At 39.6% G+C, this 19,455-nt stretch overlaps 1 protein-coding gene across 5 annotated transcripts in view; it reads right to left on the bottom strand.

Annotated features, from left to right (window-relative positions):
* TMEM63C (transmembrane protein 63C) overlaps positions 1 to 19,455 on the bottom strand; it is a 132,365-nt gene that overhangs the window by 43,034 nt on the left and 69,876 nt on the right. For all 5 annotated transcript variants that reach the window (XR_002324446.1, XM_020986192.1, XM_020986188.1 and 2 more), the window contains 4 exons: positions 19,003 to 19,040; positions 12,918 to 13,060; positions 10,527 to 10,575; positions 7,903 to 8,011 (listed from right to left, as the gene is read on the bottom strand). Coding sequence is in view for 4 of the 5 variants with exons in the window: in XM_020986192.1 (XP_020841851.1) it covers positions 7,903 to 8,011; positions 10,527 to 10,575; positions 12,918 to 13,060; positions 19,003 to 19,040 (339 nt within the window). In the remaining variant the exon portion in view is untranslated. The remainder of the gene's footprint in view (positions 1 to 7,902; positions 8,012 to 10,526; positions 10,576 to 12,917; positions 13,061 to 19,002; positions 19,041 to 19,455) is intronic.

Below are 19,455 nucleotides of genomic sequence, written 5' to 3' on the forward strand. Positions count from 1 at the left end.
CTACCTGTTGAAATCCCATCTACCCTTCAAAGTCTGGCTCCAATGTCAGTTACTTCATGAAGCTTTCCATTGCTCCCCAATTGGATATAAAATTCAATTCGATAAAGACTTTTTTTTCCCAGTGCTTACAATGGAAAAGGCACTGTGCTACGTGTTGGAGTAGGGACACACGACATTAAAAAAACAATTTCTCCCTATTCTGCATCCCAATAGCTCTTAGATTATAAGTCTTTTATTATTTTTAAAAATTCTACATTGTATTATGATTATTTCTATATATCACCCTTTCCGGATCCTCATGGCAGTTCCCCCCAGGTTGACTCTTCCTCTTTTTTTTTTTTAATGAGGAGTTCATTTCACTCTCTTTTAAACTCCTTACAATCTGGTTTCCTGCCACATCATTCCACCAAAACCGATCTTTCCAAAGTTATTAATGATCTCTTAATTGCCAAATCCAACAACCTTTACAAAATCCTCATTCTCCACCCCTCTGCAGCCTTTCTTTGACACTGTTGGTTATCCTTGTCCTTGATAATGCCTTCTTCTCTTTAGGTTTTTGGAACACTCTCTCTTGGTTCCCCTCTTACCTATCAGATGGATAGGTCTCCTTTGCTGGATCCTCATCTAGATCACGACCTCCAATTGTAGGTGTCCCATAGGGTTCTATTCTGGGCTCTCTTCTCTTCTCCCTCTATGCTACTTCACTTGGTGATCTCATCAACTCCCATGGATTTAATTACTATCTCTAGGCTGATGATTCTCACATGTACCTATCCTGCCCTAACCTCTCTGCTGACCTTTAATCTCGCATCTCCAACTGCCTTTCTGAACATCTTGAACTATATATATGTCCAGTAGACATCTTAAATTCAACATGCCCAAAATGAAACTCACTCTCTTTTGCCCTAAACCCTCCCCACTTCCTACCTTCTCTCTCTATAACTGTAGAGGGCAACACCATCCCCTTAGTCCCTCAGGCTTTCAATCTAGGTGTCAACCCAGACTCCTCACTCTCTCACCTCCATACTCAACCTGTTGACACAGCCTGTTGATTTCACCTTTGTGGCATCTCTTGAATATGCTCCCTTCTCTCATCTGATATGGCCCTCATCCCCTCATGCCTGTTGGTGGGTCTACCTGCCTTGTCTTTATCCTCTCCAACCCGTCCTCCGTGTAGCCACCAAAGAGATTTTTCTAAAGTGTAGGTCTAACTGTGTCATGCCTACTCAATAAACTCCAGTTACTCCCTATTACCTCTTGGATCAAGTAAAAAATGCTTTATTTGGCATTCAAAGCCCTTCATAACCTAGCATCCCCTCCTTACCTTTCTAGTCTTTTTATACCTTGTACTCCTCAGTCCAATGACAATGGCCTTCTTGTTGTCTGATGAACGAGATACTTCATCTCTCAGCTTTAGCCATTTTTCTCCAGGTATCCCTCATGCCTGGAATGCTCTCCTCATTTCCACCTATTCACTTCCCTGCCTTCTTTTAAGTCTTAACTAAAATCCCATATTCTATAGGAAGGCTTTCCAAACCCCTCTCAAATCTAGTACCTTCTCTCCCTTAATTATTTCCTAATTATCCTGTATATAATTTGTTTGTATATATTTGTTTGCTTGTTGTCTCCTCCATTAGATTGTGAGCTCCTTGAGATCAGGAACTGTCTTTTGCCCCCTCTTTGTATACTCCCAACACTTAGCATAGTGCCTGGCACATAGTAGGCACTTAATACATATTTGTTGATTGACTAATTATTGATTAATTGATCAAGAGTGTTGTCTGCTTGTATTCTTTATTTCATTATCTTCCATCTCCTCCAGGAAATTACTGTAACAGTCATTCCCTCTCTCTCTAATGTTCAGTCTCTCCTTATATATCAGCTCTTTGCCTGCTGCCTACAAACCTGTCTATGTCTCCCCATTCTAAAAAAAAATTCTCACTTGCCCTTACCTTCTCAAGCTACATCTTTTTTTCCCTTTATAGCCAAATTCCTAGAGAAACGTCTATACTAATTATCTCATTCACTTGTCAATCCTTTTTGCAATCTGAAATCTGGCCTGCAATCTCATTATTGAATTGAAACTTTCCTCTAAAGTTATCAATGATTTTTTAATTGCTATATTTAGTGTCTCCTCCTTAGTCTTCATTGTTCTTAGCTTCTGCATCATTCAACACTGTTGACCACTTTCTCTTTCTTGGATCTTTCTTCCCTCTAGATTTTTGGGACACTATTCTCTCTTCCTACCTGTATGACTCCTCCTTCTCAGTCTCCTTTGCTGGCTCATTATTTATGTCCCGTTCCCTAATTGTGAATGTATCTAAAGACTTTCTCCTGGGGGCTTGTCTTTTTTCTCCCTTTAATCTTACTGATTTCATTACTTAAGAGGAGATGAATACAAAAATGAGGCATAGTTCAAAGTGTCTCAGGGAAAGTCAGAATGAGCTGATGCCAGTGAGGAAAGTAAAGATAATATAATAAAAGATAAAAATAAATTTAAAAAGATAAAAATAAAGATAATAAAAAAGAGCTTTTTAAAAGCTATATTGCAGAAAAGAAGAGGGTCAAAAAGGGAAAGAAGGTGGTGGGGGTGAATGTGACTGTGATAATGGAAAACAGAAAGCAAAGCTTCTCAATTCCTATTTCCCTTTTGTTTTCTTTGACAATGAGAGTGATCATTGGACTAGAAAGGATAGAATAAAAATGGCTAATTGAAGAGGCAGCTAGGTGGTGCAGTGGATAGAGCACCAGTCCTGAAGTCAGGAGGACCTGTTTCTGGCCTCAGAAAAAACACCTGACACTTACTAGCTGTGTGACCCTGGGCAAGTCACTCAACCCCAATTGCCTAAAAAAAAAAGGCTAATTGAGAGTCAACACCCTAGATAATTAAGTTAGAACACCCTCAATGCTGCCAATGAGTTCAAGACAACCAGCCCAGATGAACTACATTCTAGGTTAGTGAAAATATGGGCAGATGTGACTTCTGAGAAGTAATTATTAGTAGTCTTTGAAAAATCATGAAGAGAGAGGTCCCACAGGATTGGAGAAAGAGTATGGGATCTATGAATAGTAGGCTGGTGAGTTTGACTTCGATTCTTAGCAAAATTTTAGAACATGTTATGAAAGAGATTGTTAGTGGAAATCTAGAAAAGGAAGCAATGATTACAAAGAGTGAGTACCGCACCATAAAGAACAGAGCTAAAGTTATGTCCCTTTTCTGGAATAAATACCATAGATATATTTTATTTCACCCAGGATTTTATCAGCTCTTTGTCTGGAAAGGATCTGGGGAATTCAGTGAATCAAAAGCTCAGTCTGAGTCAGTGATGTTACGTAACAGCCAAGAAAGATAAGACAATCTTAGGCAGCATGAAGGATGCACAGCATTCAGGAATTAGAAACTGAGAGTCTTGCCATACTTTGCCCAGGTCAGGTCACATCCTCAGTACTGTGCTTAATTTTGAGTGCTATTATTTCAGGACCTACATGGATAAACCAGAGAGAGTCCACAGGTGGCTACCTGGATAATGAAGAGCTCAAGTTCATTCTTTATGAGACTAGGGTGAAGAAAGTGGAGATGCTTAGCCTTGAGGAAAATAGACTTTGGGATATTTATTCATTTGAGGCAATTGGGGTTAAGTGACTTGCCCAAGGTCACATAGCTAGTAAGTGTCAAATGTTTGCTCTGAGGCCGGATTTGAACTCAGGTCCTCCTGACTTCAGGGCTGGTGCTCTATCCACTGTGCCACCCAGCTGCTCCATGGAAAGTAGACTTTGGGAGACATGGCTCTTTTCAGACATTGGAAGGGCAGTTATATTTAAGGGATACAAAAAGGACCAATAGATGGAAGAAGTTACGAAGAGGCAAATTTTGGTTTGCTATAAAGAAATGTTTCATAAAAATAAGAGTTATCCCAAAACAGAATGGGTGGAGTCAGGAGATAATGTATTTCCCTTTACTTGGAAGTTTGTTTTTTTTTTTAAAGTCTAGGTGCCCATTTTTAGGTATAATGTAGTCAGATCTCTTTTCAAATATGAATTGGATCAAATGGCTTCTGAAATCTTTTTAAACTTCCGTAGTACAGAGTAGAAATGTGGATTTGTGGAAAAAGCATTGGATTTAGAATCATGAGACATCATGTAAGTTCCAACTATACCATTTAATAGCTGTATGATCATAAGCAAATAATTCCAGGTCTCAGACTCGGTTTCCGCATCCATAAAATAAGGATAGTACTCTTAATGACTTACCTCACAGGTTTACTGTGAGAATCAAATGAAATGGAGTATTTTTTGGTCATAAAGGGCCATATAAATGTGAGCTATTAGGCACTGTCTTTTGTTTGTTGAGTTGTTTCAGTAGTGTTTGATTCTTCATGACCCCATTTGGGGTTTTCTTGGCAAAGATATTAGAGTGGCTTGTCATTTCCTTCCCCAGTTTGTTTTACAGATAAGGAAACTGGGGCAAACAGGGTTAAGTGACTTGCCCAGGGTCACACACAGCTAGTAAGTTGTCTGAGGGCAGATTTGAACTCAGGAAGATATGTGTGGGAATCAAAAGAACCAACTGGATTCATCTCATGAATACTGACTCCATCTCGTGCTACCACATGTATTCTCCTCCATATTGTTGTTTTTCTGTTATTCATCCATGAGAAACTAGATGGTATAAGCCATCTATTGTTTCGTAAATGCGGATGAATGTAATTAATCAACATCTTTCCATTCTGTGAACAGAAGCTCTTCTATTCATATGAGAGATAAAACTACTCATTCCTCTCCTAACTCGACTGAAACTCACTCTTTCCCCCTCCCAACTTGTAAAATCCTTAATCTTTTCTCCAATTAGAAATTAGATTACCTAATTTTGTATCCTGGTTAATTGTTTTTCTTATAATTAATTGGTCCTATTTGATTAATTTTTTTAATGTATAAAAATCTGTCTCCGTCTGCATTTGGGGTCCAATGCCAAAGCTGGGGAAGGCAACTAGTCCCAATTTGTTATGCAATTGGCATGCATAGCTTATGAAATTGATATGCTTGGAAGCTTAAACCTTTGTTTCTTCAGTCATCTCATCTTTCTTTTTTGGCGAGCCAGCTAGGAGTCAAGTCTAGAATCTTCTGTGAGATTTTAGCTGAGATCTGAAGGAAGCTTAGAAAGCCAGGAAATGGAGATGAGAGGAGAGAGAAAGTTCCAGGCATGGAGGATATTCTGTGAAAATGGCCTGATTTCAGGGGTGGGGTGGATTTATTAAGTGCCTAATATATGTTAGATGGGGCAGCTAGGGGGGACATTGGATAGAGTGCAGAGCTTAGAGTCAGGAAGAATCATTTTCCTGGGTTCAAATCCAGCCTCAGACACTTACTAGCTGTGTGACCCTGAGTAAGTCATTTAACCCTGTTTGCCTTAGTTCCTCATCTATAAAATTAGCTGCAGAAGGAAATGGCAAATCATTGCAGTTTTTTTGCGAAGAAAACCCCAATTGGAGTCAGGAAGAGTCAGACACAACTAAAATGACTTAAAAACAACAAAAAAATTTTGATCCTCAGAAGTCTCGGAGGTAGGTGCTGTCATTGTCCTTATTTTTACAGCTGAAGAAACTGAAGCAGAGAGAGGTCAAAGGGACTTGCTCTGGGTCACACAGATAGTTAAGTATCTGAGGTCAGACTTGACTTCAGGTTTTCCTAACTCCAGACCCAGTGCTCTATCCACTGTGCCACTTTGTTGTAATTTCTGTGGTTTTCATAGAAATGTTCATTGAACACCATGGGACATGAAGAGATTGGCAAAAGAGAAATGTTGAGAGAGAACAGGGCCCAAGACACAGCTTTATGAGAATGACTTAGTAAAAGAAAAGAATCAAATTGATAAAAAGAAAATAGAAAGATAAGTGGCCCAGAAAGCAAGGAAAGAGAAAGTCTGTAAGAGAAGAGGCTGAGAGTCATTGTTATATATTTCAGATAAGTCAAGAAGGATGAGTACTGAGAAAAGGCCATTGGATTGAACAGTGAAAAGATCAATAGGTAACCTTGTTTCAGTTTTAGTCAAGAGGTGGAGTCAAAAGCCATATTGTAAGGGATGGAGAATTGAGTGGAAGGTGAGGAAATGAAGGCAATGAGAACAACTAACTCTTTCTAGGAGGTGACTGTAGAATAAAGAAAAGAAATATGTTGAAATCTCCAAGAAAGAAGACAGGATGGGGAGGAAGAATCATCTGGATGTCAGTAGATTGCTACAAGGAGTTGAAGCAGGTAAGACATTTCAGGAGGGATGGGTTGAATCTCAAAGGAAGAGAGATTGCTGACTAGGGATGTTAAAAGAATACCTGAAAGTTGCAGTGAGGAAAGGAAGAGAGATTGCTGACTAGGGATGTTAAAAGGATACCTGAAAGTTGCAGTGAGGAGAGAGGGCTATAACAACTCTTCTTCCTGCTCTATTTCAGAGGACGTGAGAAAGGTGACCTTGTTCTGGAGAGGGTGGCCAAGGGATATAGCACCTTCTGGGGACAGCCAGCCTAAGAGGATGGAAAGGTGACTATCTTTTGATCCAAGATAAAGGGGATTTTGTGAACCTATACAGCCAGGATTCCAGAGGATGCAATGAGGTCATGGCCTATGGAGAAGGAAGGGCCAAGAATATCTATAGAGATAAAATTAGAGGCTGGGGGTAGGATTTTATTTTATTTTTATTTTTAGGCAATTGGAGCTAAATGACTTGCCCAGGGTCACACAGCTAATGTTAAGTGTTATGTGTCTGAGTTTTGGATTTGAACTCAGGTCCTCTTGACTTCAGGGCTGGTGCTCTATCCACTGCACCACCTAGCTACCCCTGGGGGTAGGATTTTAGATTCTAGATTATTGAGATAAGGGTACTGAGAACTGGGAATTTGTGTGCCATATTGTTATGAAACAATAGATGGCTTGTACCATCTAGTTTCCCATGGATGACTAACAGAAAAACAGCAAGATAGAGAATACATGTGGCAGCACAAGATGGAGTCAGTGTTCATGAGATGAAATCTGATTGATTCTTTTGATTCAAATACCAAATCATCTCCATTTTGTAACTGGTCTTCACTTAATCTCATCAACTTTGGTACTTAAGTAAATGCTTGCTGACTTCACTTAACATAGCCCCACTCTATAGGGGACCCCTATACATTAGGTATCTGTGAAAAGCAAGCATAGACATGGTGATTATCTTCACTATCTCTGACTCCCAAAGGGCCAGAATCTCTTCTGTGACCCCAGTGGAGGAGGAAGAATAAGAAGGTGATTAAGTCTTTGAGGGCTAGGCTGACCTGACACCTTATACCTCTTCTGGGACCTCATCCAAAGATGTTGGAGGTTAAGGCAAGGCCAAGGGATGTCTCAATTGTGGTGTCAGCAGTCAGCTTCTGAAACTCATTGATGTAGAACTGGAAGGGACCTTCTAGGCCATCTACTACAATCCCTTCATTTTATACATGATGAAATTGAGGCTCAGAGAGGGAAATTGACTTGCCCAGAGTCGCAAGTAGTAAGTGGAAGAGATAGGTAGTATTTGAATTCAGGGTCTCTGAAATTCAGTGCCCTTCCCACAATGCTCCCAGATGTGAGACTCAAACTCTGAGATAGCTTAGAGTCCTTTTTAGATAAGGCCATCTCTTGGAGTGCCCTTTGGAGCAGGTACTCCAGAGATAAGACATATATAAAGAAAAATACATTTTATTATGTATTATTTTTACACTTCTGAAACAAAGAAAAATACATAAACTAGGGAAAATATAAGAGAAGTACAGAACTGAAGGCAAAAAGGTTATCATGGGATCAAAGAAAGCTTCATGAAGGAGGCATTTGAATTGGACTTTAAAGGACGGGGAGGATTTCATTCAATATCAGGTATGTTTTCCTTCTCCTTACCTTTGTTTCCTTCTTGGGGCTAATTTCTCGGCCATGGTGGACCATGAAGCAGAAGGTGACAAGGAAGTAGAAAACGGAGAATATACTATGTACCCACAGGATCTTGTCACTGTCAGGAACAAGAAGTAGTCACAATTAGCTCAAGATCACATACTCAACTCTATATACAGAGATCTAGCTGCTGGGTCATGTTTTCTTCCTAAATCAAACACTTGAAATATTCTAGCAATTATGATCCTACTTGGTTGACAATGCAGAAACTTTTACTCTGAATGCTAAGGCTATGCCAGTCTATCTCTAGGTTTAAGGTGCTGCAGCCTGACTGGCCAAATTTCCATAATGACAGGTCATTGGGTGGAAAGTCTGGGGTTAGAGTCTACTAATCTGATACTGTTTCCATGCTGGTAGAGGGGGAGGCATACGGAAGAAAGAGAGCTCAGAATTGGACTTCCACTGTATTTAAATCCCACCCTTCTCTTCAATCTGGAAAAAGTGGGGACTACTGTGGGAGTTGGGTACTATTATTATTCACATTTTACAGAAGAAAAAACTGAGGCAAATAGAGGTTAAGTGACTTGCCCCAGGGTCACACAACTAGTAAGTATCTGAGGGTAGATTTGAACCCAGGAAGATGAGTCTTCTTGATTCCAGGCCCAGCACTCTATCCACTGTGCCACCTAGCTGTCCTTAAAGAAGCATTATTAAAATATTAAAATAAAAATCCCACTGGATAGGTAATACCTTAAAGTGGTTATCTGAGAGATATTTAAGCAAGAACTGTCTAAGACACATATCCAGCAGGAAGAAAGGGGTGAGATAGCATTACCGACACTTTTTGTCTATTTGGTAATCCTGCCTAGGACCAATTGTGCCCAGATAAAAGGAACACCTGTAGTAAGGAGAAGTGGAATAAATATTTGTAAGATTACACTTACTCTTGTAACCTCTGCCACAAGGTGTCGCTGTCAAGAGCTTTGGATACAAATGTAAGGAAGCCAATCACAACTAAGTTATATAAACTAGTTCATTTTCTACAATCCTAGTACCTAACTTTATAGTTTTACCATGTTGTGCTATCTGGTTTTGATCCAGCATTTGAATTTCTTTTGAGAGTGAAAGAGAAGAGGATTATTTAGAACTTAATTCCATATAAAATTTGAAGGTTGAAATGAACCTATTTATAGGTAGGGTAAATAATAGCCAGGACCTCTACTCATAATAATAGGTATTATTTATATAGCATTTTACATTAACTCATTTGATCCCCAAAACAATCCTGTTAGGTAAGTACCATTATCGTCTCTATTTTATAGAGAAGAGAACTGAGGCTGAGTAAAATCAATTAACTTGTGCAGAGTCATACAACTAGTAAATGTCAGAGGCAGGATTCAAATTCGGGTCTTCTGAACTTCAAGTCTATGGCATTATCCACTAGCTGACTTAAATTATAATGCAGGGTTCCTACTGAAGAACTAGAAATACTTGGCTACCAGAACTATAATCATTCGTGTAAGTCACCAGGAGAAGCTGACAGCAGTTTGTAGATTCACAGTATCCCACGGTACAAAAGTACATTTTGTTTAACCTCTACGCAGAGAATGATTCCCCTCTAAAATATGCCCAACAAATTCTTAGTCAGCTTCTTCTTGAATACCTCCAGGTGTTCATTCAGAATATCTATTCCATTTTATGACAACTTTAATGGTCAGAAATGTTAAAAAAATAATATTGACTAAAATCTGACTATAATTTCTACCTATTGGTCTCAGTTTTGCCTTCTGAAGTCATGAAAATAAATCTGATTCCTTCATCACCATAACAACCTTTTAAATATTTGAAGATAGCTGTCTCCTCTGGTTTCCTTCATACCTTTCTTCTCTCCTCCCCCCTCCCCCCATTAACATGTTCTTTCCTTCATTCTTGAAATCCACTAGTCCTTCTTGGGCTTCTTGCCCAGAAGATTCTCATAGTACTTGACTGGCAGGATGGTAGCTAAGCAGGGCATATAGTTTCTTACAATTGATCTCCAATCCTCTTATTATCATGGCCTTCTTCTGGACCCACTCCAGCTTTAACAAAATCCCTCTTAAAACATGCTTTCCAGAAGTAAATGCAATATTCTAAATGTGGTCTGACAAGGGCAGAATATATCAGGACTAACACCTTTCTGATTTTGAACACTACACTTTCGGTAATGTTGCCTAAGAACCTATTAACTTGGTGTTTGAACCCAAAGATTTCATATTTATCCTCATTAAATTTCACCTTGAGTTTTGGCCCGTCATTCTAGCCTGTCTAGATCTCTCTGGATCCTGATTTTGTTACCCATCTTGTCAGCTTTTTTATCTATCATATTGCTAGGAAGACTTAAGACAGAAAAGTCAAATAATACTAGCTTTAGTAAATCAGTGACATCCTAACTTCCAACCCTGTACATGAAACTACACCCAGTGTATATGTCTTCATTCATTTAGAGCTTAGGAACTAGATCTAGGGGAAAATAGACTTTTCTCAATACAGAATAACTGATGCACAAGTTGGAGACCAATGCAACTGATCTGTTTCCCAGACTATCCCCTCTCCAGGTAAGACAGAAAGGAGGTTAAGAAGACAATGGCACCTACTTTTTGCCGACATTGGCAATGGTGGTACGGCCGAAATGACTATTAGAGTCTGAAAAAGAAGAACGTTTATTAGTAGCTTTGCCTCTAGAAATTCATACATCCTAGCTGAATGTCTAGACCTTTTTGGATTACCTCCCACAGTCCTACTATTCTTTCTCAGGGTCTATGAGCTAGGTCCAGATTTGCTGGCACAGTGACGGGTCCTTTTCTCATATGGTCGTAGAGAGAAAAAGGGAGCAGAGCTACAAAACTCCCCAGTGCAGCTGAGTAAGTTTAAAATGGAATTGGGAACATAAGATGGATGATGTTAAGTTGTGGTTAATTTGCAGTCAATATGAGGCCTAGGGGGATCTGTTTCTATTTGAGTTTGACACCACTCAAATAGTCTCACACTCTCATTTTACAGATGAGGAAATGAAGATCCACAGAGGGAAAGGGGCTTCCCCAAGATTTCTTAGCTAGTAAGAAGCAGAGTCAAGATTTGAGCCCAGATCCTTGGGAGCCAAACCCAGTGCTCTTTTTCATTGGACTCTTTTAATCTCTGGAACTGCTAATGGATCTTTCTAGCCTCACACTCTTACAAGGTGTGCTTCCTCAACTTAACAGTCTAATAATAACACTAATAATATAAAACACTAACAAAGCACAGTAATTAATAACACAAAATACTTTAAAAATTCAGATAATTTGTTATAAGCTTGCTATAGTGGAACGGGCCCTGCTAATCAAGTTTATTTTGTTATTAGTATTCCCTGTTTTTTTAATTATTATTTTCTATTGTTTACATTTGTATGAAATTATTTTAAGATTATATATAAAAGGCAGTGTGGTGTAGTGCAGGGGTGGGGAACCTTCAGCCTTGAGCCACATGTGACCTTCTCGGTCTTTAAATAGGGCCTTTTGACTGAGCCCAAGTTTTATGGAACACACCCTTTTATTAAGGAGGTTTGTTCTGTGAAGTTCAAACTCAGTCAAACGGCCAGATTTGAGGATCTAGAGGGCCACTGTGGCCTTGTGTACTAGAGAGTGGGTTGGCCCTAGCATCAGGAAGAGCTGAGTTCAACTCCTTTCTCTAATACACACTGGCTGTGCGACTCCAACCATGGGCATGTCTATTAGCCTTTCACTGCCCCAGGAAGCCTTCGAAGACTATGAGTTACAGACAAATTGCTGCTCTGGATTGATGAAGGAAGTTTCCATTCTGACAGTTTGCATTATAAATGAAATCCCAGGTTTGAAAAAAAATAACTATTTGAAAAAAAAGTTGGCAACAACAGTGGGACTTACTGATGTAAGTGTTCAATGGATAGGAAGATTGTAAAACTTCAGGAAAAATAAATATTTAACTGGCAGAGGAGCAATGTTGAAGTGTGTGGAAACTGCCATGCATGGTCATGCATACCTATAATCCCTGCTACTGAGGATGCTGCGTTTGGTGAGCTCAAGAGTTCTGAGGTTCAGTAGGGCTAAGGTCAATCAAGTGAAAAGTCCAGCACCAATATGGCGAGCCTCCAGGAGGTGGAGGTAGGGTACTACTAGGCTGCCTAAGGAAAGACAAATTGGCTCAGCTCAGAAATGAAACAGATTAAAGCTTCCATTAGACAAAACAGGTCGGTAGTGAGATAGGGTGCTTGTGAAAAGCCCCATTACATTTCTAGCCTGGGCAAGATAGAGACACCTGGTCTCAAAAAAAACAGTGGAAACTGAGGAAAAACTTGTTATTTTCTTGGCAACTGTTAGGGTTTCACACATATCAGTTGGACAGATTATAGAAAGGGGATTTGTCCTATGTTGGCAGTGTGTATTTTCAAGTGTGGAAACTGAGGAAAAACTGGTTATTTTCTTGGCAACTGTTGCACACATATCAGCTAAACATTATGGAAACAAGGACTTATCCTATGTTATCCTAATGTGTATTTTCTATCTCAACAACATTATTATTAATTGTACTTAGCTAATAGTACCTATGCTTTTATATTGGGTTAACACCAGATTCATAGAGGTCATAAAAATAAAATACACTTTCCATTCATGCAGCACTTTTACTTTCAAAGTTGCTTCCATTTACACCTCCAAAGTGGAGGCAGTTTCATTTTTATCACCCTGTGAAATAAGAAGTGGCAGTTATCCCCATGATACTGATGGAGAAACTGAGGTGACCAAGAGTTTAAAGTGACTTGTCCAATATCAGACAGTAAACTAATAGCAGAGATAGCATAAGAAGCCATGCCTCTTGACTTCTAGCTCAGTGTTCTCCTTACCACACCACACTGCCATAAAAGAGGACCCTCATTCAAGCCCTCTCTGATGATTGGAGGGAGCTGTTTTTTGCCCCCAACCTCTGGAGGCACTGTGGATTTAGTGAAATGTTGGCTTCTGAAATCCCCTTACCTAGAAGACGCCCAGAGTGATTGAGTGGCAGGATGACAGTCAAGGAGGGCACACAAAGAAACAGGAATAGAAAAATGAGGTGTGTCTGGAAATTGAGGTATATTTTGGCATCATCTCCACACTTTTTAGTCAGCTCCTCTTTCCTAGAAGAGACATAAAAGGACACTTCTCAGAAACTGGAATGGCCAAAAGTTAAGTGCAAAGGAAAGGAGTGATTTATCTTGACCAATCAGTAGGTCACTGAAAAGCATTTTTAAATCCTCTGGGGCTGGTTTAAAAAACACTGCTGGGCCTTAGAAGGGAGATCTACCATGAAAAGGGTGGCAGTCACAAGAAGGCAGATTTCAATTAAATTCAATCCAATACACATTTATTAAGCAGTTCCTATACGCCAGGCACTGTGCTAGGCAATGGGTATGCAAAGACCAAAAAAAGAAAAAAATTCCATCAAGCTAAGAATGTTTAACAACTGGTGTTATCCTAAAACAAAATAGGCTGCCCCATGAAATAATGAGTTCCCTTTCTTGCTACAGGTGTTTAAGCAGGGATTAAATGGAATTCTTGGGCACTGTGATTCTATGAATGGAGAACCTTATTACTGAAGAGAGGGGGAAGTGTTGGGATGGAATGAATAGCAGCAGGGATATAGTTCTGTTGACAATGGGAATATGACTCCTATCCCCAACCCAGTGAGGGCAGTTTCCTGGAGATACTTCTGTCTGGTAGGCTGAGTATGGATTTGGGTGGAGAGAAGATGAGTCAGTTGGGTCTGTCATGTAGTCTTTATTAAGAGCCTATTCCGGTCTGTTGGGAATACAAAGAAATTCAAAAGTGGTAAAAATCAGTCCCGGATCTCTAAGGAATTTTCTCTTTACTGGGGGTGACAATGTACAAACAAAATATACACAGGACAAATTGGGGGGAGTCTCAGAGGGAAGGCACCAAGGTCAAGGAAGACTCAGAAACACTTCTTGCAGACAGTGGGACTTTAGCTGAGATACGATGGAAACCATCTATGTGCTATACTGGGTTGGGCCCAATTTTTGGGTGCTGGATTCTGCCTCATGTACCAAGAAATGGCACAGGGGAAGAGTATAGAACTTTTCTTCCATGACACTGAGGTAGTCTCAGCATGTATTCCTGACCTAATTTCAATTCAATAAGCATTTATTTAGCTCTTGTGATATGATAAGCACTAAGGAAACAAACATTAAGCACCTACTATGTGCCAGGCTCTGTGCTAAGCACTTTAAAAATATTATCTTATAGAGTAAGATATTTTAAAAATTAGATATGAACCTTGTTCTCAAAAATGGACTTATAGTAGAGACAAGACATATGCAAATAATTAAAATATTAATTAAAATGTGATACAGGGCAGAAGAGGGGCAGCTAGATGGCACAGTGGATAGAGTGCCAGGCCTAGAATCAGGAAGACTCATCTTCATCAATTAAAATCTGGCCTGACATAGGGTAGCTGTGTGATCTTGGGCAAGTCATTTAACACTGTTTGCCTTAGTTTCTTCATCTGTAAAATGATCTCAAGAAGGAGATGGCAAACCACTCCAATAACTTTACCGAGAAAACCCCGAATGGGGTCACAAAGAGTTGGACACCATGAAATGACTGCACAGCAACAGTGCACAAGAAAGATAAAGTCCTAAGAGAGTACTTAAGAAGAAAAGCTCATGTCTGTTTGATTATGGAGTAGGTACCACGTCAGCTAGGTCTTTGAAAGATAGGTAGAATTTTAGTAGTCAGATGGGAGATAGGGAATAAAAAGCAGAGAGTCAAGAAGCTTTAGAGTTTGGAATTCAATTTGGCTAGAACATAATTCTTATTTAGGGAAGCAGTGATGGAAAGATAGTCTTGAATTATGCTATAGAAGGTCTTTATTTCCAGGCTAAAGAGCCCGTACTTTATTGGAAAAGCAACCTTCCACTAAACTACTATTCTGATGCTTTTTTGGTGGCAAGGTAAGTGACTGTGGGCACTCTGAGGCTGTAAGTTTAAGATGGGTCATTGATCATCTGTTGCCTAAGGACCAGCCTAGTTAAGTTCCAAGATGTTCAGAAGCAGGATGGCCACAAGGTAATGGATCTTTTGACCATAGTAACTCTCAAAGACTGTCTACTACTTTTAGATGGGTTGTGTATTATTAGTGGAGGGAGAGTGCATATGTGAAATTGCAGATATTGGTAGGTAATAAAACACTAAGGCTTCTGAGTGGTGCAGTGATTTGATCAGAGCTGAGCACCAAGACTGACCTAACAATAGTGGATAGGAAGAACTAGAGGAAGAAGAAATTGGAGGTGGGAGGGTTACTACAATAATATATAAGAAAATTAGCTAATGAGTAGCTGACCTTGGGTTATAGCAATGGGGAGGAAACAGAGATGATGAGATTGCAAATAGGAAGGAAGAGAGGGCCAAGAACAAAGTTTTGGGCAAAGCTTATGCTGATCCTATGAAAAGGGAAAGAGAAGACTGAGAAGGGGCAAGCAGATATATAGGAAGAAAAAAAGGAGAATGCAGAAAGGACACACATGGACAAAAATGTATAGTAGCACTTTTTGCTGTAGCTTAATACAAACAATTTGGGTAACCATCAATCATGGAATGGCTGAGCAAATTACTGTATATTAATGCAATGGAATAGTATTACATTATAAGAAATGATGAAAGAGATGCAGTCAGAGAAACCCGGGAGGATTTATTTGTACCACTGTAAAGTGAGCAGAACCAAAAGGATGAGTTATACAATGACTATAGTAAAGTAAATGAAAACAACTTTGAAAGACATAAGAACTTTGATGTAGGCAATGACCAAAATTGTGACTCCAGAAGACAGATAATGAAACATGTTAACCACCTCCTGGGAGAGAGATATAAACTGAGACATAAATTTTCAGACACAGCCAATGTGTGAATCTTGTTGTGTTTGATTATTCTTATTTGTCAGAAGAATGGGGTTTAATTGGGGGAGGGGTGGGAGATGTGTGTAGGGGAGTGATTGTGATAAAAAAAGACAAGAAAAACATCAATGAAACTGAAAATGTGCAGATGATGGTGATACAGATAAGCAGAGCAGTGTTAGTGTTATCATGTTAAATTTAATAGAAACGATTTCATATGCAATCTGATTTTTTGTTCTGCTTCGTGTATGGAGGGAATATGGAAAAATATTCATGTTTATTAAGTTCATTATAAAAAAAGAACTTAAAAAAAGTCTAAGGAGGTTACCATTCACAGGACTTCACACATAGTAAGCACTTAATGAATGGAAATGGTATCAAAAAGGAGGGAGTGGGCAACATCATGGTACCTGAGTCCCAAAATACCAAGGATTTCCAAGAACATTACAGTTTATTTAACCCTATTTATTATAAGCCACAGGGGAACTGGAAGAAGAGATAAGAATGTTTCCATGAAAACCAACATCATGCAAGTATCAGTGTTCAATGCCATAGAAAAGTTGAAGATGGGGACTGAGAAGAGACCACAGGATTTGGTCATTAGAATGTCATTGGTAATCTTCAAGAGAGGACAGTTCCATTAGGATAGTGGTAGTAGAATCATCAGTTATATATGGGTCATCATTTATTTATCAAGACAGCCTTAACAGACCAAGAGCTTGGAGGGCAAAGACCCAAGGAAGATAGTGACACCCAAAATAGGCATAAGGCTGTAGTGATCTGCTTAGGTATAGCATTTGGGAGCTCCCTAAGCAGAAAGCCAGCCCTAGACCTCAACAGGGTTTCGTTGACCTCTCATGCTGGATGTGGGTTTGATCAATATTACCATTTATTAAGTGCATGCTACCAGCACTTTAATCCAAGTCTTCACTTTTATTCATGTTATATTGGTCACTCATTGTCTATCAACCACAAAATCCTGGAACTGTTTGCAGGCTGTTCACTTCTCATGGTAAACTGGCACCATATGTTTACAACATATTACATAAAGGAGGATATTCTATGACATAAGGCAAGGAGATTTAATGTCCTAAAGCAACATCCATTATATTCCCATCACCTTATGGTCATTCCTAATAATACTTACTTTTATTTGTCCTAAAACTACTATTTTCACGTTTCAGTGTGATCCCAAGCCATTCTTTAAAGGTAGACAAACACAAATGCCCATAGCAAAGAGAGTATCTTTGGAATCAAGGGAGGAAAACATGAAGACGGCTCTGGCTCTGAACCCCACATCCTTATCTCAACAGTCCAGATAGCAAGGAAATCATGTTTTAAGGGAAGCTTTCTGGCAGGGGCAGATGTCAGCCATCCGGTAATTGGGAAATGCTCACTGCAAGGCTATATAGAAGAAAGAGAAGACATAGCCTCTGTCCCTGAGGTATTGACAATCTGATGTCTAGGTGAACCCTAATGAAAAATACTCTAAGAGAAGCTGTAAAGAAAAATATCTCTCATTTATCCTCAATCTAGCTTGTTTGTACAGTTATTTGCTCAGTGTGTTTCTTGTGGAAGCCTGACACAAAAAAGAGTTTGGTAGATGGAGGTCATTTAGAGGACACTTCGGAGAAAGAATGTTTTGAGTTGAGTTTGAAGGAGAAGAAGAACACAGATTGATTGATTGATAGGAGACAGTCCAAGAAGGTGGTACACATGTACGAAGACCAAGACCTTATAAAATCATAGAATTTCAGAGCTGGAAAGGAATCTCAGAAATCCAGTCTATTTTATGGATGAGAAAAATGAGGCCCAGAGAGGTTAAGTGATTTGTCCAAGGTGTCACAGAAGCAGATATAAAAACCCACGTCTCTGGGCTCCCATTCTAGTGTTTCTTCCAACGTACTATGATGTATGCATGTATGTATACATGAGTGCTTTGGCAAGTATAGATGGTAGTGCCTGGCTCTGTTTGGCTGGAGTTGAGAATAATGAAAAGTTAGGATGGTGAAAATTGGGGAAAATTCAGAAGTTCTCTCTCTGGGGTTTTAGGAGGGTCAAGGACATGAAGAATCACAGAGCTGGAAGAGGCATCTGAGGGTATCTAGTGCAACCCATCTAGCAGAGAATGAATTGGTCAGCCAATAAATGATTCTTAATTACCTGCTGTTTCTAAGCACTGGGGATACAAAGAAAGGCGAAGGATAGTTCCTGCTTTCAAGAAGATCACTGTGCAATGGGGGAGGTAACAAGCAAATAACTACACAAACAAGCTAGATTGAGGATAAATGAGAGATAATCTGCAGAAGAAGGGCACTAGTATTGAAGGTGGGATTTGAGTTGTAAATCACTTCTACAACATTCCTAATAAGTGATCATCCTCTCTGAGAACCCTGTGATCTCAAGGAAGCTCTAGCTGTTAGGAGGCCTTTTCTCATATTGTTAGAATCTGTCTCTCTGCAACTTCCATCCATTAGGTCTAGTTATGCTCTCTAGGACCAACAGAACAAGCCTGTTTCCTCTTCCACAATGATAATCCTTCTAATGCTTGAAGACAGGGTATCAGAGAGGTATCATATGTTCCTTCTCCCATCACTCCCTTCCCCAGGTCTTGAGAACTGGAAGGAAATGGACACAGGTGAAATTCCTTTTGATGACGGCATTAGAACTGGCTAAGGCTAACAGCCTATAGGATGGGAGAAGAAACTGTTGTTATTTCTGAGGGTCTGCTGAATGAAGAATAGGACAGAGCAGATAAGCTAATTATTTCCTGCCCAGTAATGCCCAAAGCAGAGAAGGTGCAATAATGCAGGGTCCAAACACAAGCTACAAGTAGGGAGCTCCACATAGCTGATCCAAGGTCAGGAGCTTTGAATCACTTCTCCTACTCCCAGGAGTATGATGGGAAATGTTTAGCCACCATAATACACTTTCAAGCTTAATTTGCATTATTAACATTTTCTCTATCACTTTCTTAAGCTGAAACAATCATCAAAACAATAAATCAAGCCCTGATTAGTAGTGTTGGCTAATTTCCAAAGGATAAGCACTCATGCTATGTATTTAACAATTATCTCTCACAAACTGACTCCAGCATAGTCTTGCCCACTCCCCTCTTCTCCCACTGCCACACTGACTTCACCCAGAGCTCAGAGTGCAGAAACACTTACTTCATGATTATAATGTTGATGAACCAGGAAAAGTAGCCCTGGGGGAAAAAAAGGAGAGGAAGAGAATGAGTAAGCAAAGTGTTAGTGTCTTCAGCTCCCAGGTATAGAGACATGCTTCCAGGACCTGCAGAAGCACTAAGGGCACAGGTCCTGACTCCATCCCAGGTAGTAATTCTGTCCACATGAAGTCATCAGACACTGTAAAAACGAATTCATTCAGAGAGGATGTATGAGTGATGTGTATGAGTGTATACACACACACACACACACACACACACACACACATGATCACAGGTCAGAGACCATCTAGCCCAATTTCCTAATTTTATAAAGGAGGAAATTGTGTCCCAAAGAAGCTAAATGATGTGTCCAGGTTCACATAAGTAACTGTGTCATTGTCAGGATATGAATCCATGTGCTCTGACTCCAGTTAGTATTCTTTCTCCTTACACA

The sequence above is a fragment of the Phascolarctos cinereus genome, unplaced genomic scaffold (assembly GCF_003287225.1).
Source record: "Phascolarctos cinereus isolate Bilbo 61053 unplaced genomic scaffold, phaCin_HiC Scaffold_3;HRSCAF=262, whole genome shotgun sequence".
In the NCBI taxonomy this organism is placed as follows: Eukaryota; Metazoa; Chordata; class Mammalia; order Diprotodontia; family Phascolarctidae; genus Phascolarctos; species Phascolarctos cinereus.